We start from the raw sequence: 22,498 nt of genomic DNA, 5'->3' as shown, positions 1-22,498 counted from the left end.
ATTTTAAAATCAAAAAAGTCCAGATCTGGCCACGGACTGCATGTCACCAGGCGACAAGCGACGAGCATCTGTAGGCTCTAGATTCGCTCAGCATTTTCCTAGTCTTTTTTTTTTAGTTTCTTTTTTTTTTTTCTTTAATGAAGTGGAGTGGAGAGGGGAAGGGAAGGGAGATTTAATATTGTTACTGCGGGCGCAGGTGCACTTACAGGCTCCCATGGCCATAAGTTCTAGAACTGCTCGGTGTAAACTCAAACGAAGGAACCAAAAAAGCAAAAAAAATAGGAAAAAAAAAAATAGATTTGTCTGCGGTATATCCGATTATGTAAAATTATCCGTACTGCCACCCATTGCCGTCTGTATCAGATAAGTCTTTTTAAGAACAACTTATAAGCAATGTTTCGGAGAAACAAGTTTGTAATTCAACAACAACTCATCTACAAGTATATATACTCAAACGAAAGTAGTTAGTAGATAAAATGTAAAACATGCTCTGGTTTTTTTACTTCTTAATATTCAGAAAAAAAAGGTGCAAATCTCTATCCACTTCTTGATTCTTTGCTTTATTCTGTTTTTGAAAAACGTTATCTTCCTACAAATATTAGAGACAAATAGAGGTTATGACACTATTGTATTGTTTACTTTGAATGTCTCTGTACATATATATATATATATACATTTGTATTCTTAATATGCAAGCGGATCTAGCTGGTACAAAAATTACACTTTCATCTCGAATTACAAGTATCAATACAATCGTGACCATAATTATATGATTACATTTATTGATTTTGAATTTTTTAAATACACTATGTATATATATTTTTTTTGACCCTCTCCATGCTTACCGCAAGTAGACTATCTGGACTAGCTTGGACTAGCATAACTGAGTATCAGAAGAAAAAAAGAGAAAAAAATCCGTGACATCTTTAACTCCTTCCTTCCTCTACCAATAATGAGTGATGCACAATGTGCTGTTGTTTGGGATCCAACTCTACAGATTCGTGGCTCTGCAGCGCCACGGAACAAAAAAGAAAAAAAGAAAAAAAGAAAAGAACTCTCGAGGTTCTAGACGCGCTTCTCTTTCTCATTTTTCTTCCTCCTACTCATAGTCTTTGTTTTCGGCTACTGTGCTACTGCAAATTCACCAGTTTTTTAGTTTCTAGTTTTTAGTTTTTAGTATTAATTTCGATTCTATTGCCAACCATCGCCACTACAACCGCCACCACTCCTTCCCGACTATCATCTCTCTACACACATTTCGTAATAGATTCTCTAACAAGTATACATTCACCACCACTTCCTCCTCCTTCTCCACCCCCCCTTCATTACTACTACTACCACTAATACTACTACAGCCACAGCCATATGGTTGTGCTTACAACGCAATCTAAGAGTACAAAGTTGGTACTATCTAGTTTAAATGGTGGAGATTGGTTAAGCACACACAAAAAAACAATAGCCAATCTATCTTCTTTCTACACACATACTCTTTGTATAAATACCATATACTCAAGTCTTTATTTTATATCAAATAATCGACAATTGAAATCCAAAGAAAAATTGTAACAGTTTGCCTTCCACCATCTCTCTTCAATTGCATCGGCCTATATTTCCTTACAATTTCTAACAACAAGGTAACAACATCTAGTCTCGGTAGATATGGGAATCACCATCCTCAATATACATCATCTATCTCGGTTAACACGGGTCCAAATTTAAGAACAAAATAAATAATAAAATAAAATATTAAAAAAATAGAAAGAAAGTAATAGAACTTTTGAATATTGGAAACATCACCAAACACAGGACTAAGTACGGATTGAGAGGATAAAAAACTAGAACCAAAAAAAAATAGGCCGGGTAAATAACAGATGCAGAACAAACATCTTACTAAAACGTACAAATTTTGAAAACTTTATTGTCAGCCTCCTTTTACTCTTTCTTTTTTTTTTTTTATTTCATTATTATTTATTTACTCCGAGTGTGAAACAATTTTCCTCCCCACTTTATAATTTATACTTTAATGCTTTTATACTTTGATTGAATTGTGGTTTCAAAGCTTAATGGAATGAAACACAATTACTTCTAGATGTCATGACAATTGCTTGTCCTTTGTTTCAACTAGGATAATTAGAAATCTAGAATGTAGTACCCAAAGTCTAGTACTGATTCAACCACAAACTAAAACAACGAAACAAAGAAAAAAAATAAAAAAAAGGAAGAAAAAGAACAAGAAAAAGACGAGCTAGAATGAAAAGCAAAGAAATTTCATGAAGCTTTCTTGCTTGGATTCAAAAGTTCTCCACTGCCTCACATTGGTTGTCATTTCTACCTTAATTAGAATGTTTCAGAAAAAAGGTTGAGCAGCTTATCTAACAATTCCATTCATAATTGAACATGTTGGTTTCATATTGATTAATGTATCCTTGAGTTTACCCACTTAAAGTAGCTAAACCAGAAATGTAAATGGTAAACTGCATAAGTGAACAACAACAGATATTAAACTCATGAAACCTTTTAATCGTTAAAACCATTATTATAGGTAGATTTCTATCCAAGTATTGATCACCACTTTTAACTCGATTTAGCATCTTTTGCAACCTCTTTTCCAGTTTCTCTTTCCACCACCACCTTCACTGGCTGTCCCTTCAAGTCAACAACTTTGGCAAAACAATCCACCGGGATAACACCGTGCTCATTCCCAGCACACAATATCACATTATTTGCACTCTTGAAAAACTGCAATCCATATTCATCAATACACTTGTCCGTATCAATATATATCAAGCAATTCGCAGAGTTCCTGATCCCCGATATTGTATGATATTGCTCGCATGTAAAATGTATATGGTTCCTATTCATTCTGCTCAATCCACCACTCCCAAGAATCAATGGTAGTTTCTTCTTGTATGTGCCATGATAAATTGCCATCTCAGCCAATTGTGCTTTAGTCAAAAGATCTAATGTCCCACTAACGGAAGAAAGAGAATGGCCCTGGTTAGCACATATCGTATCCTCCTCCGCATTTATACTAAACCTCTGCTTATCATTCTCGGCAACAATCCGCTCTATATCTTCCCTCGTCGTCTTGAAACTTTTCAATCGTTGGTGTTGCAAAATCTGGACAATAGGTACATAGCCCAGATTGTCAATGGCCAAATTCTCCTTCTCTGCACCATGTCGAAGAAGGTATGACAACGCTTTAGATATTAACACATCTCTCCTTGACGTTGTCTTTGTCTGTAAAGGTGTTTTTGAAATGGATGTTGACATAATATATCGTTCTTAATTACTTTTTTTTGTTTTTGCAGTTTTGGTGAAAAGCTAACTTTTTCCTTTTTTGTATCCTTCAAAGTGCTTGAAAATAGTAGACGTAAAGAAATGTTTAAAACTTTGGGCATAAACATACACCTTCCTACAGCCATACACAAATATTCACTCTTTCTTTTCATGCTCTCTCTCTTTTTTTTTCTACACACAAAATTGATGCTTTTTCAGAATTATCACCAAATTATCAAACACCATAATGACATCCTTTTTTTTTCTATAGTGAAATAACATTAAATTAAGTAGAAAAATAGAAACCTATATACACTTTAATGATCTATATCATCTCTCATTCTTTTTCTTTTTCAATTTTTTTTTTAATTACTCTTAATCTTTCATGTTACTTACATCAAGAAATGTCAAATCATCAACAAAATAAAGATAGTATGACTCTGTCACCACTTTTTTTTTTTAAATCTTCATCTCTTCCTTAACTGCATTTGGCAACTCTAATGCTCTTTCCCTTGGCTCCGCTTAAACTACCCATCTCAGCTTTGGAATTCTTGATTGTCTCATTATCACCCAACTCAATCTCCTTATGGAAATCCAAGAAATATCGACCATCTTCTTGTAACTTGCCCTGTACAAGGTTATGTCTAATGAATTTGCTCACTTCGTCTAACTTCTTAACAGCTTCAGCAACTTCTTCTGGCTTTGTCAACTGGGCATTGCTCATTATCCCCGACCTGATCTGCTGTTTAGCAGCACCAAGCATCGGCTGGTCATTCTTGAATGCAATATTTATTGCCTTGAGCGCATTCCTATATGCTAACTTTGCAGACATTTTTTTATAGAAAAAAAGGAGTGATCTGTTTAAGATATATGAACCCTTTATGAAACGGTATGTTTGATGAAGCTTCAGTCAGAAATACGTTTAGAAAGTGCATTTTTTTTCACACACACACACACATAAAGAATTTCACTGTCTGTTTTTTTTTCTTTTTCTTTCTGTCTTACTCTTTGTCCGCTCTCGGTGCGGCGGTCGAATTCCTTGAAAAAAGGGTATTTTATCCAAATCCAATTTTTGCAAACACTCAAAACTACATGCTAATAACAATTGTTAACTTTCAACTTTTTATATTGCCATATCCACAATTTAAGAAAAAAAAAAAAGGAAAACTACATAAGAAACAAAAGAAAGCATACGTATATAACACCAAAAACTCTATACTTCCAATACTTCAACAGAGTATAATGGGATCTTTGCATCAACAACACTTTCAACCTTCTTACCACCCAAGTTTGTCTGATCAGTAATTTTCAAAAGACCCATAGCCTCAACATCCATAATCTGTTTCTCTTTTTGTTTTTGTTTCTTGCTGGAATTGGCAATTTGATTCTTTTTCAATGCAACTTGATCGACCAAGGTTACATTATATGCATTAATATCCAATACTTCAATCTTGGAATCAACCAAGCTCTCCATTCTCTCGATATTCTCATCTGTCCAGTTGAACAAACCATTGATGTTGATCAAGATCTCAATAAGATTCCAATTATTATATGTCTTAACAGCAAGCAATTTGTTAACGAGGCCAATGATATCAATTGCACCATCATACGACTTGACAACTTCATTGAAAACAGCAGTAATCTCACTAATAGAGTAATTGACAACAATACGATCAATCAAATCTGTAAACACGTCCAAATCAGATTCCTTTACAAATTGTTGCACAAGATCCTTTAATGGGATATTTGAACATGTGATAATTGCTTGTCTCATCAAGGTCTTGTTGTTGACTTGCTCAAAAAGTGGAATCAAACCTTGTGCATAACTCGAAGGGAAAATGGGACTGGTAAGTAAATACATCAAGGTATATTCTGGAATAAAATCTGCATCTTTAAACTGCAAAGATGGACTAGTCACAAAGATGAGTTCAAATAAGGACTGAACAAATTCAATATTGACTATCCTGTCATGCTCAACTTCAAACTCTTTGAATTGATAAACTTGATCTTTTTTACGTGATTTAAGGTTTTTTTGCTTTTGCTTTTGCTTAATTTCTTTCCACGATTTTTTATTCTTCAAATAAGGAATGAGAATAGATTCCCATTGGTCAATATCTTTTTGCTCTTGCGCCTCTTTCAAACTGTCATATACTTCATCAAGTTCGCTCTTGGAATGTCCATTGGCATCAGTATGTGATGTTGTTTTCAACGAATTTTCGTCATAAAGATCTTTTGGATTTTGCAAGCTTTTACCACTTGCAAATGTCAAAGCTTTACCCAAGCATTCGCTCAATTTGTTTTGGCCAACATTAACATCAACAACATTCAAGTACAAATTCTTATCCTTATTCTTTAAGTTGAGATAAAACGCTGTTGTATTCAAAGTGTTTTGTGATTGACCCTTGACCGAAATGACTTGGCAAATGGAGACTATATCGGCAACAGGGTTGGATGAGCTCGAGACAGATTTGTACTCGGATAATAATGCACCATATTTGACATTGATCAAGTACAATTTATCTCCATTGGCTAACAACACTCTATCTGGAGCAGGAGCCTTTAACGAAACTGCAAAATTGGGTTCAATAATTGAGTCGAGAGCAAGTGTGTGTTTTGTGTTGGTGAAATTCACAATTGAAATTGCCTCGATTCTTGAGTCGTAATATTGGTACAAGATACCTGCATTGTATGCAAAAGAGCAAGAGTCCAGTTTAAACTCTTTTTGAATATTTTGTACTTCAGCAAGTGATTGTGTAGTGTCAAAAGTAATGGATATTAGCTTATAAATCAATGTCGTTTTAGAACTCGTTGGTTTTGATACTTTCAAGAGCAAGGTTCCTTCTAAATCAGTCACCATGGTACTGTAAATAACATGTTCTCTTCTCTTTGATTCAATCTTGGTACTACTTTGTAATGCGTCCTCGTCTTTTTCACTATCAAAACTGATAATCTCCACTGTTCCACTAGCATATGAGACAAGGATTTTTTGCAAACTCAAGAATTTCACTAGCAATATTCGGTCGTCTGTTTTTGTCAAAGTATATTCCTTAGAAGTTGTAATATTAACGTTACCATCGGCAGTGGTTCCAACATCAGTTTCAACTAACAAGATCTGGTAGTTTCTTCTCTCTGTAATACCAACAAGGTAATATTTCTTGCCATCTGCGTTTTGGTCCAACACGTCTATGCTTTCGACAATAGCTGAGGGTCGTAATGCATACGACCACAAGAGTTTGGGACTGGGCTTGATCAAGTATGATGCAATCATTGACTTGGACACGGCAAAGTCAACCACAGTCAAGTCATCGCTCGATGAGGCAAGTGACGTGAGTGGAGGAAATGCCACTCTCTCGTTTAAATCCACATCTCCGACTCTTGGCAATACTGCCACAGGAAATTGGTTTGTGAAGCTCGGCAGTGACATGGAATGTACGTATAGGGATGTTTAAAAAGGGCTGGTGTTGAAAAAGTTCTAGTGTATGTCTTTTTCTTTTTCTTTTTCTTCCTTTAGGTTGCCAAAAAATTAAGAATAATTGTAAAATGTCTGCTTTTTTTTTCAAACACCCGCACAGACCTACACAAGCACGCAAGCACACAAGCACAAGCACACATAAAACTTTCTCTCTCTTCTCTTCCCTTCTCTTCTCTTCTCGCTCTTCTCGCTCTTCTCCTCTCGTTTATAAATCTGTTTTTTTTTAATATAATTTTTATTTTTCTTTTCTTCTGACTTTTGCGAGATGGCATTGAGGAAGAGAGAATGTCGCAGAAATTGTATTCAAATCACGTGACTCCGCTCTTTCTCTTTTTTTTTTTCTTCCTTGCAGCTTAATTCGCGACATTAAGCGAGATACAAAAGATCATCACCTTTCTTGCTCTGCGCTGATTACTACTGCTAGCACTGCAATTGGCTGGAAATCGCAACCTACAACTATCTTAGCTAATGTTAGTTCTTTGGCTTTTCTTCTTTTACTTGCTTGCTTGAATAACGAAAACAAAAAAAATAGGCTACAAGTTTTTAAAAAAATCAAAATTGTTCTAAAATATGGTCTATCAAATTAATTTAAAAAATATATACACCAAACCTATGGAAATTAAAAACTCTCATTCAACTCTAGAACTAAATATTTGAGGAAAAGAATGGGAAATCGTGCTTGTCTTGGCTAACCATCCCCCTCCTTCGTCCTTCACCCCTTCTCTACTCTTCAACTTGTTAACCTTTAAAGTTTTAAGCAGATTCTTCTAAAAATACTGGGTCAGCGTAAAAGTATTCGTCAACCACAACCTTAAACTCTTCAGTTTCCTTGTTGTAGCCTTCTATACGGAAGCTGGACAAGTCCTTCACCACAATGTTTGCACCGGCTTTTCTAACCTTTTCTGGGTCGTAGGTTGAGCAGATACCAACAACCATGGCACCGGCCTTTTCACCAGCCTCAATACCGGCTGGGGCGTCTTCAAACACGACAACCTTGGCGTGTTCTGAGCCGTAACCCAATGTTTCTCTAGCGTTTTGGTATCCCATTGGGTGTGGCTTACCCTTGGTGACTTTTTCAGCGGTGATAAACACATCTGGCTTTTCAATTGTCAACAATTTAAGCCATTTTGTGGCCAATGGCAATGTACCAGATGTCACAACTGCCCACTTTTGTTTACCATCGTGTGTTTGTTCAGAGTACTTGTCAAATGCCTTAACGAGTTCGACTGAACCTGGAATGGCTTTGGCGTGTTGACCAAAAGAGTCTGGAATGTTACCTTCCCATTCGGTAACTTGCACTGGTTCAGCATCTTCTGGTGACCATTTCTTGATGACATCAAAAGTACGGCATCCGTGTGATGTTCTAATAATTTCTTCTGGGTTAACGTGTGGTCTAGTCTTTCCGAATTCTCTCCAGAATTCAGAGATGGCACCGGTAGAGTTGACTAATGTTCCGTCACAGTCAAACAAGGCTGCGTTACAGTAAAAGACGGCTGGTTGTTGTTGCTTAGTCATTGTGAATGAATTGATTAATAATAAAGAACTTGGTGTGTTTTGATATAAAAGTTGTAAAGTAAACTTTTAAAAAAAAAAAAATGTGAATAAATAGATTCAGTTGGATAAGGAATGAATGGATAAGTATGTGGATACTTGATATTGGTTTGGTTAAGATGAATAAGGAGATAAATAAAAAAAGTTGAAGGAATAAGAATTGAACAAAGAAGGAGGATTTGCTTCTCCTTTTATAGATCAATTGGATGGCATCTTCTCCCTATTTCATCATGGATAGTGGATATTGGAAAAGTCTATGAGGTAATGCATACTAGGGGTATATAGAGACAATCAATCTTATCATAGTATAAGTTTCTTTTTTCATTTTCTAGTTAACTATTATTATTTATTAATTATTATTTATCATTTATTATTTAAACACTTTCCATATTATTCCAGAGGGTGTGCTCATTTGCGCATTTTATGCATTATGTGTTAAATGTTGATTACTCTATAGTAACTTGGTAGCAATGAAGATGATGACGATGACGACAAAGGAACAGCAGAAAAAAAGAAAAGAAATAAAAAAAATATTTATAAAAAAAATATATATAAAAAAAAAAGAAAAGATCAACTGTAAAAGATTCATTACGTATATGTTCAGAAAAGGCAATATGTGAATTCTACTATGAAGAGCTCTGTCCTAGCTTTTGTGTACTTTACTGAAACGACAACAGTAACAACAGTAACAACAGTAACAACAGTAACAACAGTAACAACAGTAACAACATGACAATAATTAGTAAGAGTAGTAGTAGTAGCAGTAGTAGCTAACATCTCTTTTCCAGCATGTGCTGCATGAAAATATTAGAAAACGTGTATTTCAAACAAGGGATAAATTATACCAAGGAGATACGAGAAGTCGGGTGAATGTGTCCGACAGCAGAGGAAAAAAAAAAAAATTTTATTAACAACACCTCATACAAAATGCGCATAAAAAACAGTGTGGTGTGACTGAGTTATCTTTTTCTTTCTCTCTCTTTTCTTTCCGTTTCTTTTTTTTTCTTCCGCCCATTCTCTCTGCTTTGCGGTGTGCTGATATTGACTATTGGATGTTTTGATGATGTTGCAAATTTGCAGCCACTACCAAAGCAAAGCAAAGCCAAAAAATAATAATAATAATAAGAATTTGCGTTTTATCTGCCACTCGGCTGCTAGTCGTCCATTACAACTTTACTGTTGCTTGATATATACAAGTAACAAGAACATACAAGGAAATAGAAACACCACCTTCCCTCCCCCCTAAATAAACAAGTTAGGGAGAGAAACTATATGTATTCATGATACGCTATAGTTTACTTTTACACCAATAATAAACACTACACACAGTACACCTCTATTCTAATGCAACCCACATCTCTTTTGTTTCGTCTATTATTTCAAATGCTATATACTTTCCTTTATCCCTATTACTATTAGGCATGAACCCAAAAGTACAAGCAAGTTTGAAACTGATAACACAAAAATCGTTTCTTTTTCCTTTTTATTTAATTTTTTTACTTTTTTTATTTTTTTTATTTTATTTTAATTTTTTACTTTTAATTTTTTTTCCCTCACTTTAAGCTGGTATGTAATGCACCCGATAACAGCTTTCTTACTGCACAAGAAAATATAGGAAAAAAGAAAAAAGAAAAGAGAAAAAAGAAAAAGAAAGAGAAAGGAAAGAGAGAAGAAGTTCCGATACCGCAGGGGGATGAAAATTCTTGCCAACGTGTATGTCTGTTTGTCAGTGTGTCGGTGTCAAATCTGACAAAAATTTTGTTTTCTTGGTGCCCCTTGGCAACCGTTCAGATGGTGAGAGGAGGGCAAGAAGCACCAAGTTAGAGATGAGACTAGTTATCTCGTTGTCTTGTCCTTCTTCTTTCCGTTTGTTTGTTGATTTTTTGTTTGTTGATTTTGTTATTAGTGGGAAAGAGTAAAAGAGGACAAGGGATGATACCTTCTTCACTCCTTGTGCTCTTATTTCTTAAAGAATTTCATCTATTATATAAACTTGTGTATACAAAACCTTTGTTTTGTTATTGTATATTAGCTGTTTTCTTACTTCCTTTCCTCCTTTCTTGCTTTCTTCCAAATCTATTGTCTCGACATGCCTACTTCTAATATTGTTTTCCTAAATCCTTCAGGTCTTTCAACTACGTCATAAGAGACTAGACTTACTCTATTGTTGCAGCACCATATGAACAGGTTTTCCTTTTTTTTTTTTCCTTCTTGTTAATTTACTACTATGCTTGTGTTTGGATATTGGCTTAATTCTGTAAAGGAGTTAGGCCATATAGGGCTAGAAAAGAAAAAAAAAAAAAAAGAAGGAGTTATGATGAAGCAGAAACTCAATATTAAATTAAAAACTCTTGGATGAAGGAATGAAACACAAAAAAGGGGATCTTTTTTATTTTTTATTTTATTTTGGGTTCCTATTTATTCCATTCCGATTACGTCATAGCTTCTTTTCTATTTTCTTTTTTTTTCTTTTGCTCAGTGCAATACATACACCGTTTGAGATGAATCAAATACGAACCGTTTCGATGAGCTAGCTAGAATCGGTTTGATATTCAAATACAACACCATGAAAAGAATTTACGTTTTTTATAACAGTCAATGGAATTGTTAGATTAGCAAAAGATAAACTCCTCCTACCACCTTACTACAATCCGAAACATTTTTGAATCAAAAAGATAAGGTTGTGTGTTTTTTTCATTTTCAATTTTTCTTCTTCACCCATTACCGTATCTACACACCATCTTGTATATCCCCTTTCTAAAGTAAACTCGTAATTTTGAAACACCGTCTCTTTCCTAATCAGAAAATAAGATTTGTTTATAAATATACTGTTGTTGTTGTTGTTATTTTTTTTTTCATATTGTTCTAAAATGAAATTTTCTACGTAATTGGATATAATGCAAAAAAAAAAAAAAAATCATTTTAACCTAGTTGAGCACTCCTCACTTTAGACTGAGCTTCAATACAGGACAGCAGTATGAGCGTCTGCTTTTATCGTGGTTAGTACAAGTATTACACAAGCACTACAAGTATTACTTGTATTCCTAGTATTACTGGCTTGGACGTTAAGGATGGTGTATACTTATCAAGACTCTATTGTTGTTGGTGCAGCCTTGTTTTTGAGCCCATATACCAAAAGTACACGACTGTATACACGACCAATCTACACGACTTATTTGCTTTTTATCCGTTTTGTTACCACTTTTTTTGTCACTCATTTATTCACTAACAATTGCATATGATAATGATAAAGAAAAAAAAATTAGGAGAAAAGATACTATGTAGGATTCCACTTATCCATGGGAAACCACACTCAAATCTAAAAAGATAGTTCAATTATTAGGAGCGAGAAGCGGGTTGTTAATAAAGGAGAATAGGCAAATTAGCTATATGTCTACACTGACAGAACCCACCAACTCCGTGGAAACACTAGACGATAATGACAATGACAATGTTAATACCAACACCAACAACATCAACAACAGTATCAATGATGATGACGACGACATAGAGATTTTGGAATTTCGCAAGATAACACAGGACTTGCTAGACAATCCTGAACCACAATCACAACTACCTCCAAGCACTTCTAATCACCAAACTGTAAAAAAACTATCGGACATCCAGTGTCCCATATGCTTTGATGATATTGAAAATGCAACAACAACAAGCTGTGGCCACATCTTTTGTCTAAACTGTATTGAGCAAAGTCTTAGCAGCTCAAGGGCAAGGACCAACTCCAATGTAGCCAGAGGTAAAGGCTTATGTCCGCTTTGTAGAAAAGTGGTTTCATTTAAAGAAACTATTGTTTTGAAGCTAAAAACAGCTGACCGAGTATTCACTCCACCCAAGTGATGTTTTTCAGAATAATGTATACTTAGTAAGAGATTTATCAAGAGTAGATAGAAAAAATCAACTGAAAAGAGAGAGCAAACTGGAAAACGAAGATAATGATGAGAAGTCATTTAGCATTGATTGACAATGAATTAACTTGATGTTTGGTCAAGAAAGAAGAAAGAGACAAAATGGAACAAATAAAAAAACAAAAGAAGAAAGGAAGGAAAGGTTGAAATTGTAAAAACCTCAATTGACAAATCTATAAAACCTCTATAAATGTTTACCAATCTATCAAGTTCCACTTGTTAGTTCTAATTTTTTTTTTTTTTTTTGCACTAGTCCATTTCTCTCTTCATCCCGTTTAGTACATAGTTGATGTCCTTAAATGATACCGATAAAGCTCAAGAAATTTCTTTTTATCAATAAACTCATGTACATCACCTCTTTTCCTCGTTTTCAAGTTCATCAAAATGCACTCATAGATTTTAAACACCCATTCACGACACCTCTCGGGGTCTTGAATATACGTCACTGCAACTAATCGTTCAAATAAATCACCCAAGATTTCATTTGCCTCATTCAAATGCGACAGCAAAATCTTTTGCTCGACCAATCTGCGATGTTCTTGATTGTCAATTGCCTCATGCAACGAATATGCAAAACTTAAACGGCTAAATATGACATTAGTGTTGAGAAAGAATAAATCATCTGTATTCCAACGGAAATTGGGATTTTGTTTCAGTAACTGGATCAAAAACTCTGTAGAGAATCTGCTTAAAACAGCATCGCCATATTTATCCAACTTTATTGCTAATTTCTCCAATTTAAAAGAATCTTTTAGAGTCATGTGGTAAGCATCACCTTTGACTCCTTTTCCATTACCACTATAACTATCACTATCACTACCACTGTTACGACTCCTTCTACTTCTTCCTCCACCACTACCTCTAAAACCATGATTGTAGTCAACTGCAAGTAAAGAATATTGCAAGAAATGATACATTCTAGAATCTGAATATTTCGGGATCGGAGGAAGCTTATAAGGTAATGATGTCAAGAGCGGTGGTCGGCGTATCTGCGAAAATATCTTGTTATCCAAGGTTGCAGACATGAGTCTTATCTTGGCCCCAATATCCAGTAAATACTTGTCAATCAACAAGTTCTTGTGAAACACCATCTTTAGTGAATTTTCTTTTGCTGTAGGCGCAACAATTTTGCTGATTAAACGTTCATAGTTCAAATCTTCCAAATACATCATTCCTAGAAATACATACACTGCATTGAACCCAGTATATTGCACAGACAAAGAATTACCTAGCTCATTATTGATTTGATGCAACCTGTATTGCTCACATTGTTTCTTAACACGATTAACAATTGAATGTACTGTAGCTTTGCTGAAAAAACACCATCGTGTCACATATTCTTCAACCAACAGCTTGCCAATCCTTTGCAACGCCAAAACACTGGTTCGATTGCAGAAATTCTTGGTTTCAGGTAATGTTAATAGAAGTGATGGGTTTGTCCATGTATAAATCTTTTTAACCTCCAAGTCGTCTTTCTCAATGTTTATTAAATATATTCTAGATTGGGTTTGATCCAAAAATTCAAGTTCATACCCACCAGTTCCCAAAGCTGACAATTCATCATAGTTGAAAAATTTGAAGCCTGTATAATCAGGCCTGTCCATCTCCATTTGTTTCTTAAGTAAAATTGCCTCACGTGAATACTCTTTTGGAATCTCTTTAACTATTGCGACATTTGCCGACTTAGTTCCAACTTGTTGCATTTCTTTAGCTGTCAATATCAGTTTGGGATTAAGGACGAGGTTGGTGAAACTTGAATCCGAATCTGTTTTTGAGTTTGCTTTTGAGTGTGCTAACCAACTTCGAAGTTCATATAATCGATCTATCAATTTCAGAGGATTTTTTGGCTCCTTCTTCAATGACAATGTTACTTGTTGCAAGCCATTTACCAAGCCTATTGTTTCCTCTGGTTGTGCCAAAGTTGTTTCATTTTTATCAAAAAAATTGGAGTTTAATGGCTTTTTGCTAGATCCATCTTTTGTGGTAGAATTAGAGATATTGTCGCTATGACTATGTGATTGTTTCAGTGCTGACTTCTTAGCATACAAACTTGGCACAAAGTTCTTTGTATCCTTTACAATCTTTTTCTGTTTAACAATTGTCCTTCTCGTAGTGTTTGAAACTTTTGAAGACTTTTTGGTTGATTTCTCAAATTTGTTGAGATTCTTTTCTAGAGACTTGCTTCCTCGTCGTGAATCTTCCTTGTACTCAACATTTTCTTTCCTTGTCTTTTTCTCAAATTGAAATACCTCTTCATTCACTGTTAACTTTTGTTGTCCTTTTTCATTCTTGTCAAAATCATCGACCCCTTTTCGGCTCCTCCGTTTGTTCCATTTATGAATGTGTGTGAAATTACTATGAAATCGAAGTGAAGCCACAGCGCATCTCCGCAGTTTTATACTGAGTATGTTAATCCTTAAAGAAACATATTTGATGAACATTAAACTTGTGCAACACCAAATCTATTATCCCTATAAGCCAAGCTCATGTGGCTATCCAATAATTGAAAATTAAAATCAAAAGCAAAATTGTATAAAAAAAGATAAAACACTTTTGACTGCAAAGCGAAAATACTGGTGTCTACTACTCTTTCTCTCTACTTCGAACTGTGAAAAAATATGTATACATACATACATATATATTTGTACATATCTATATAATCACGTGATCTATACTGTCCCAACTCAAGATTCTAAACTGCTTACTGTTTTACCTGTGTTTTTTTTTTCTTAATATTTCTTACAAATACACCAATATTACCTATCCACTAATGATCTAAAACTCTTTATTAAAAAAAATTACACAAGCTAATTCACGATTACAAGTATAAACCTTCCAAATTCTCCTCTACCTTATTCTTCAAGACACGTTCCTTAGCAGCTTTGAAATCATCCGCCTTGACTTGCATTCGTCTTTCCCTTAATGCCAAAAGACCAGCCTCGGTACAAATTGCCTTAATGTCAGCACCTGATAAATCATCTTTTCCTGTAACAATCTCATCCAAATTGACATCTTCTGCCAAATTCATCTTTGATGTATGAATGGTAAGAATCTTTTTCTTTGTATTAGCATCTGGATTTTCAAAAAGAATCTTTCTATCAATTCTTCCAGGTCTAATTAACGCTGGATCAAGGCTCTCTATTTTATTCGTGGCCATGATTACCTTGATGTCGCCTCTATCATCGAAACCATCCAATTGGTTTAACAATTCCAACATGGTTCTTTGAATTTCTCTTTCTCCTCCTGAAGTTGACTCGTATCTCTTTGTACCAATAGCATCGATTTCATCTATAAAGACAATTGATGGTGCATGTTCTGCTGCGATTTGAAAGATCTGTCTACACAACCTTGGTCCATCACCCAAGTACTTTTGAATCAATTCTGAACCTACAATTCTCAAGAAAGTTGCTGACGTCAGGTTCGCCACTGCCTTGGCTAAAAGTGTTTTACCGGTACCTGGTGCACCATACAATATAACACCCTTTGGTGGCTTGATACCCATTTCTTCATACAATTCAGGATGAGTTAATGGTAATTCAACAGATTCCTTAATCTCTTGAATCTGTGATTCCAAACCACCAATATCGGCATATGATTCTGTCGGCGACTTGTCCAATTTCATCACCGATACCATTGGGTCAGCATCGTCTTGAAGCACACCAACAACAGCCACAGTCTTGTGATGTAGCAAGACTGAGCATCCAGGCTCCAATAACCCTTTATCAACAAAGGACATGATTGGAACATAATACTCCGAGCTTGCTGTACTGGAAACAATAGCGTGATCATCGTCGATAATCTCCTCCAATGTTCCGATAGCCATTGGGTAACCTCGTAATTCATCAATCTTTTCCCTTTCCTCTGCCTGTCTCGCCTCTGTTGGTTGTACTGCCTCTTGGTTGAACACCAACTCCTCTTCTAACAACAAGTGGTCTTTGATTCTTTCCAACTTCAATAACTTCAATTTACATCTTGTGTTTGGATACACTGTAGGTAATTTCACTGCGGTATCTGGACCCTTTCTTCTCTTTTTACCAAACTTGGATTCCACTGGTGGCTCATACTTTGGTTTCTCTTTCTTTTTATCATCTTTCTTCTTGTTGGGGTTTGCACCACCTGGCATCGAAGATCCTTGACCCATGATTAATTAGATGTATATATGAGTATGTGGTGAGGTAAATGTAAGAAAGTATGTCTGTTTGCTTGTCTGTTCTTTCTTTCTTTCTTTGTATTTTGTTTAATGTTTATTGGTTCTTTGTTTCTTGTTTTCTTCCTGTCCCTTTGGCAATTGGCAAGTAGATTGAAATATTTCCTCTAGTATGCTTGTCAAAGTTTGAGACTAGATTTTCGCAGAAATTCCTTGCCACTCACGATTATTTAGTGCGCTACCGTGGAGATCAGTATTGTCTCAGCTCGCCAAGTTAGATCATTATACAGACTATAGACTATTACGAAGCCATTCTCAATCTGCCATTATTCACGTGTCTCAAACAATTATTAACTATTTAACACTAATTTGCATTTAATAAACAACTTCGACTACGGCAATTTTGCTTGCGTGACTGTTCAACAAACTAAGTCTTTACTGTATTCTTCCAAAAGGAATCAAAAGGAATAAAAAGGAAGAAAAAGGAAGAAAAATTAAAAGTAAAAATTAAAAGTGGGAAGGGGATCTGAGGTACTATTGGTTTGGAGTATTAGATATTAAATGATACTTGTTTTACCAACATAAACATTGTAACCACCAGCCCAACTTCCGTTGTTTTTTCAAATTTTTTTTTTTCATTTTTTTCGTTTTTTCTTTGTCTTTGTTCTTGCAATAATCATGAATAACAAGGATGTTTTGGGAGCCAAAGATGTTTTACTGAGAGGAAATGGAAGAGAAAAAAGTAATGTCTTGGGGTTCCATCCAACAAATAATTTGTTAAAAGAGTCAAATACAAAGAGAGACTCAGAGACGTCCTTTTATCGAAGCAGAAACGTTGAAGAGCTTCTTCTGAAGTCAGCTAAAAGTCGAGCAGAACTAAATGAGTTTGTCAAAGCGGATCAAAATAAATCACCAATGGTATCGGATAAAGGAGGTAATGTTAGCGTAAATGCAAGGTACAATAAGCTTCATAAATTGCAGAAACAGCTAAACTTGCGCAAAAAAAACGATTTCCATACATCCATTCAAAAGCCGTCCTTTGTCAAAGATTGTTTTGGCAACAAATTGGAATTGGAAAAGGTCCATTTGACGGAGAAGCCAATTGCGCACCTGCCAATACGAGATTATGGATACGACAAAGAAACACGTACCAATGACGACAATGAGATTAGCAATAACAACAGTAATAACAACAGTAACAACAACATTGAAAGGCGTGGACAGTGTTTCAACGTATACATTGCTATTTCATCAAATCGACGATATATATATCTCACAAAAGATGGCATACCAATAGATAATTATATTATTAACTTTGAGACTCAGCTTGAAAAAGTTGTTTTATCTAAGGAAAAAATACGTCTTGTATTGTTGAGTGGACCCGATATCATTGCAAAATTTAAAGATGGGGGAATGGAAATAAAAAAATATTTTAAAGACCACTCAATTGATAAAGTCCATACAAATTTTGCTAGTGAAGAAGAACAAGCGGTATCAGTGGGCTCTCTGCCTCGTCAGCTACGACTACAACCCGTACCACAACCATTACCACAACTGCAATTGCAACTGCAACTACAACTGCAGCTGCTTTTGTCGCTGCCAAAACTGCCGTCATCAGCAATGCGCGATCCTCTCAAAGATTTAGTACCAACACGTGCTAGAAGACATAGCCCCAGACATGGTAGACAAGATGAAAATTTTGTGATTGCTAAAGAGCCTGAAGAAGTGAACAATGAAAAAGACGAAGAAAAGACACATTTTGCATTGCCCGTGAGGTCACTGCCGAGAAGAAAGACTCGTCAGCTGGAAGTTTTTCCTGCAGACGATAGTAGTGAGGCTTATATGAAGTTTTTTGAAAAGTTATCGCATCCTCAACCAAATGAAAAGATTCCAAAGCTTGTACCGAGTCTACGTTATCAATTTGATGATGGCACAGAAATGATTATAGACGATGAGGATTTATCTAGTCTATTCCACCACAACTGGGTGAATGACAAGATCATCGATTTTGGCTTAAAGTACCTGATGGAGCAAGCAGTCAAAGAAAATTTGGTAAATGCAGATGATATATATGCATTTAGCTGTTATTTTTATATAAAGTTGATTCAAAAGGATGCACGTTCTAAAGACACACCACCATATTATGAAAATATTAAACGATGGTTGCGGAGGATCGATCTATTGAGTTATCAATATATCATACTCCCAATAAACTTAGACCTGCATTGGTTCTGTTGTATTATTCGGAATTTGCCAGATTTGATCAAAATTAAGGATGTACCATCAATGGATAATGGCGAGAAAATGATAGCGGAGGGAGCTAAAGACCATAGCAATGGCCAAATTGAAAATGAAAATGAAAATGAAAATGGTAACAAAAAACTGGAACAGGAACAGGAACAGGAACAGGAACAGAACAAAAGACAGAACAAAAAAGATTTAGAAACAATTGAAATGGATGAGATTACAGACAACATTGATGATATCGAGGTCAATTCTGCTTCAAGTCTGGAAGAGATGAATGGCGCGCTCTCGCAAGGTTTAGATTCCCAAACTGGTAGGTCAAATGGTAAGGCTGAGATATTTGTATTTGACAGCTTGGGGACCAGAAGAGATAGCGTGAAAATACCATTAAAGGAATTCATAATTGGCTATTGCAAAGATAAACATAGTATCGAAGTACTGCGAGATCAAATCCGCGTTACAGCGGCTAAGGTTCCAAGACAAAACAATTTTAATGACTGTGGTGTTCATGTTTTGTATAATGTGCGAAAATGGTTGCAAAAGATTACCGAGTGCGAGTCTCACTGGAGACGGTATCAGTTTGGAGCAACAAAGCTATTATTTCCAGCAGAAGAAAGAAGCAAGGAAAGACACTATTGGATTGATATTTTGCTTCGATTGCATCTGGAACAAAAACTAAAAGAACAAGCTTTAGGATTGTCGCGTGTGAAAAATAAAGATGATGGTGATGACAATGATGATGATAATGATAAAAATAATAACGGCAACAATAACAATACTAACAAAGATAACGGTGATAATGATGATGATGATGATGATGATATAGAAATTGTGGAGGAAAGTTATTATCCATATTACAACGAAAACAGTCAGGATCAAGACAGCGGCCAAAATGTTTCAATTGACTATAATAATGATAATGATAATGATAAAAGTCAAAGTACAAAGACAAATAGCATTGGGAATGAAAAGCTAAAGAATTTGGACATTAATCAGCATCCAGTGGAAAAAGATGTCGTTAAATCCTCATCTGCGAATTTGGTAGATGATTCAACGACTGATGTTCGAACACACCAACACGATAATTTATCGACCACGGAACAAGGTTTGCAGGCACAACCAGATCAACCAACTCAGATATCTAAACCTGTAACTTCAAGTGTACAAGTGTCTCGGAAGTTGCCCGAGCCGCTAAAAACTACGCATGATAATCAGGCAAAGAATATTGATCACAAGGACTATGAAAGCAATAGCTTGCAAGATAAAAACGTTGATTTGTCTTTATCTCGAGAAAATTTTGAAAAGATTAATATTCATGCTGAAAGTGACTGTAAAGAGCCACCTAAGGCAGACACCAAGATGTTACAGATACAAAAACGGATAAGCGATGCAACGAAATCCGCGTCGACTCGTAAAAAGAGCCTTGTTGATCATTCAAAGCCCAGCTTATCCAAACATAATAGACTGGTTGGAGTGGAAACGGGGATTATTGATGGCAGTTCAGTAGGTGGTAAAAATGCAACAAAATCAAGTAAGCATCATCGAGAAGACATTGGTACTAAATCAGTAGAAGTGGAAAAACATGAGAAACTCGAGAAAAAGATGAACTTGGGAAGAGAATCACCAGCAATATCAGAGGACATTGTTGATGTTTCCTCTGATGAAGATTTGAGACAATCGGTTAAAAGTAATAGTGATATAATGGAGAAGATGAAACCTTTAAGTAATGAGAACACTATTGAGACAGTGGACTTGAGGAGCCCAATTCGCAAAGGTCCTCAAACATCCCGTCCTCCTATCACGAAAACAGTTAAGGAGACTTATATAAAGAGCAATAGTCCAACAGCATCGAAACAAAGCATAGCTAATGGAAAGGTCATCGATCCCATCAAACAAGTACCAGATAGTCTGAAAAAACATTCTGCAATTAGAATATTACGCAAAGATGCGTCATCTATTGATTTGACAAAAGAAGATCGGCCAGCAGTACATGGCAAAGGTAAAAGACGTAGGTTATTGTAGGTAAATGAATTTATAAGTCTATCATATCTAGCATATTAATGAAATGAAAGTACCAAAATGTATATCTGTATATATATATATATACGTATATATACAAATGTGTAAAAAAAGATGCTTCATATTCACTATAGAATGAAAAATAAAATGTAGAAAAGTTGTTCACGTGATCTTCGGAGTGTGATGATGTAAATCGCGGGGAGAAAGCGCTTAAACCGGAAAGTATAGAGTATTTAATGTTACACTATCATAAATACAAAAATTAAAAAAAATTAAAAAATAAAAATAAAAGATAAAGAATCAATCAAATTAAAAGATCTACTTATAACCAAGATAATGAGTGACTCCGAGGCGCCCTTATTGCCTCAAAGAAGAGACGAGACAGAAGATGTTGCGACCATTGAGCAAGAACTCCCAGACTTGCCTCCAAGTGGTCCATTAAGATTCAGGGCGGATGACAGTTTTTCCTATATATCCTTAGTGAGGCAGTTGGAATTGTACAGATCGTCTTTGATGAGTAACTGCTACGATATTCTATCACTAGATCCAGTTGTTTCAAAGCATGAGTTTGTTGAGGAAAATTCATTTTGGCAAAGCTTTTTAAATGATTATAGTGATGAGATTATACGCAATGGTGGAGTCGCCAAATTGGAGAGTGAGATAATTTTGGGTATACCATCCCAGCTTAGACCTCGTGTTTACTACAAGGTATTGGATATAAGATACAAGTTCAGCTCCAAGCGTCTTTTGGAAAAATACATCAAAGCAGATGAGGGGACTACGCTTACACCCGAGGAAACTGTTGGAGTAGTGTATTCATTTTTAAAGGATGTTGGTGAAGACATAGATGATCAACAATTGCGAAAGATTTTAGTAAACTCGGCTAAACTCGTCAACTTTACAAATGAGCAAAACTTTTTTATCCTTCTCAAGTTGTTCCAGTATTTTCAAACAGTGAAACAAAATGAGTTTACATATAAAGCTAATCGTGCATTAGAAGACTCATTACTGTGCTATTCCCACTTATCAAGCCAAGGAGTTGTGTGGAATCTGTACTATAAAAATGTATTTGCACTTCTTTTGCAAAAATTTCAAGAAACCTTGCTTGATTTGTTAGTATTTGAAGGCATTGATGTTGTTCTTCGGATCTTATTATGGTGTTTTGTACACCACCAAGACGATTTAACAGGTTTGGCTGGTGACGAATTATTACGCTTTATCAGTTCAGATGAGTTTTTTGACTCTGCTCAAAGCAAATTTGCTGAAATCCTAGCACTTGATCCGCCCGTTATTTCATATGAAAATGAGTTCTACTTAATTACAGCCAACTCTCTTAGTAACAATAGGAATGAGTTGACCAATTTGCAAGAAATTCATCAAGACTTGGTTGTCAAAATCGACGGTATGAAGAACAAAATTGATCAATTACAGTTAACACACACCGAGATTTTGGACCACAATAAGCGATTCACTGGGGATCTTGCCACAGCTAGTGAAGAAAATGCTGCATTGAATGAAAAGATGAACTTTTTGCAACAGAAATATGAAACACTAACAATGAAACAGAACTTGAAAAATACGCTACAAGCCAATGAAGAGTTTTCGCAAAGAAATGCCGATCTCAAGCAGCAAGTTGAAAAGTTGAGAAAGACAATCGAGCTGAAAAGGACTAAACTTGCAAAATTTGTTTAAAAAGAAAAAAAAAAAAACTACTACAAACGTATACACACGTGTTTGTGTGTAAATATTTTTTTCCTAATTAATTTGAATTCTATTCTTTTTTCTCTTTAATTTTACAATAACCTTTATGTAATGAAATGCTTTTATATTCTTTAATTGTTTGGCTCTACGGGTTCTTGAAAC

General features: G+C 35.3%; 9 protein-coding genes across 9 annotated transcripts; 3 read left to right on the top strand and 6 right to left on the bottom strand. All coding sequences in view use genetic code 12, as the record gives it.

Annotated features, from left to right (window-relative positions):
* Positions 1 to 2,574: 2,574 nt before the first annotated feature.
* Positions 2,575 to 3,273, bottom strand: TPT1 (tRNA 2'-phosphotransferase; the record flags this gene model as incomplete). Its single annotated transcript, XM_001527420.1, has 1 exon — positions 2,575 to 3,273. The coding sequence occupies one exon, from the start codon at positions 3,271 to 3,273 to the stop codon at positions 2,575 to 2,577; it is 699 nt and encodes a 232-aa protein (XP_001527470.2).
* Positions 3,274 to 3,757: 484 nt separating this feature from the next.
* MZM1 (Mitochondrial zinc maintenance protein 1, mitochondrial) lies at positions 3,758 to 4,111 on the bottom strand (the record flags this gene model as incomplete). The annotated part of the gene is made up of 1 exon (XM_001527419.1): positions 3,758 to 4,111. One exon carries the CDS (start codon positions 4,109 to 4,111, stop codon positions 3,758 to 3,760), a length of 354 nt encoding a protein of 117 aa, XP_001527469.1.
* A 381-nt stretch (positions 4,112 to 4,492) lies between these two features.
* UTP8 (U3 snoRNP protein) lies at positions 4,493 to 6,703 on the bottom strand (the record flags this gene model as incomplete). Its single annotated transcript, XM_001527418.1, has 1 exon — positions 4,493 to 6,703. The coding sequence occupies one exon, from the start codon at positions 6,701 to 6,703 to the stop codon at positions 4,493 to 4,495; it is 2,211 nt and encodes a 736-aa protein (XP_001527468.2).
* An 801-nt stretch (positions 6,704 to 7,504) lies between these two features.
* On the bottom strand, positions 7,505 to 8,266 carry GPP1 (DL-glycerol-3-phosphatase; the record flags this gene model as incomplete). The annotated part of the gene is made up of 1 exon (XM_001527417.1): positions 7,505 to 8,266. The coding sequence occupies one exon, from the start codon at positions 8,264 to 8,266 to the stop codon at positions 7,505 to 7,507; it is 762 nt and encodes a 253-aa protein (XP_001527467.1).
* A 3,481-nt stretch (positions 8,267 to 11,747) lies between these two features.
* On the top strand, positions 11,748 to 12,157 carry PVL30_002307 (uncharacterized protein; the record flags this gene model as incomplete). Its single annotated transcript, XM_061119363.1, has 2 exons — positions 11,748 to 11,755; positions 11,788 to 12,157. The coding sequence occupies 2 exons, from the start codon at positions 11,748 to 11,750 to the stop codon at positions 12,155 to 12,157; spliced, it is 378 nt and encodes a 125-aa protein (XP_060975346.1).
* A 343-nt stretch (positions 12,158 to 12,500) lies between these two features.
* Positions 12,501 to 14,666, bottom strand: PVL30_002306 (uncharacterized protein; the record flags this gene model as incomplete). Its single annotated transcript, XM_001527415.1, has 1 exon — positions 12,501 to 14,666. One exon carries the CDS (start codon positions 14,664 to 14,666, stop codon positions 12,501 to 12,503), a length of 2,166 nt encoding a protein of 721 aa, XP_001527465.2.
* Positions 14,667 to 15,043: 377 nt separating this feature from the next.
* On the bottom strand, positions 15,044 to 16,366 carry RPT2 (ATPase of 26S proteasome regulatory subunit 4; the record flags this gene model as incomplete). The annotated part of the gene is made up of 1 exon (XM_001527414.1): positions 15,044 to 16,366. The coding sequence occupies one exon, from the start codon at positions 16,364 to 16,366 to the stop codon at positions 15,044 to 15,046; it is 1,323 nt and encodes a 440-aa protein (XP_001527464.2).
* Positions 16,367 to 17,050: 684 nt separating this feature from the next.
* PVL30_002304 (uncharacterized protein) lies at positions 17,051 to 20,638 on the top strand (the record flags this gene model as incomplete). The annotated part of the gene is made up of 1 exon (XM_001527413.1): positions 17,051 to 20,638. The coding sequence occupies one exon, from the start codon at positions 17,051 to 17,053 to the stop codon at positions 20,636 to 20,638; it is 3,588 nt and encodes a 1,195-aa protein (XP_001527463.2).
* Positions 20,639 to 20,971: 333 nt separating this feature from the next.
* On the top strand, positions 20,972 to 22,327 carry PVL30_002303 (uncharacterized protein; the record flags this gene model as incomplete). Its single annotated transcript, XM_001527411.1, has 1 exon — positions 20,972 to 22,327. One exon carries the CDS (start codon positions 20,972 to 20,974, stop codon positions 22,325 to 22,327), a length of 1,356 nt encoding a protein of 451 aa, XP_001527461.2.
* Between the last annotated feature and the right edge of the window lie 171 nt (positions 22,328 to 22,498).

Source organism: Lodderomyces elongisporus, chromosome 2, assembly GCF_030384665.1.
Source record: "Lodderomyces elongisporus chromosome 2, complete sequence".
Classification (NCBI taxonomy): Eukaryota; Fungi; Ascomycota; class Pichiomycetes; order Serinales; family Debaryomycetaceae; genus Lodderomyces; species Lodderomyces elongisporus.
Note: the sequence above shows the minus strand (reverse complement) of the source record. Positions and strands in the feature narration are given on the sequence as shown.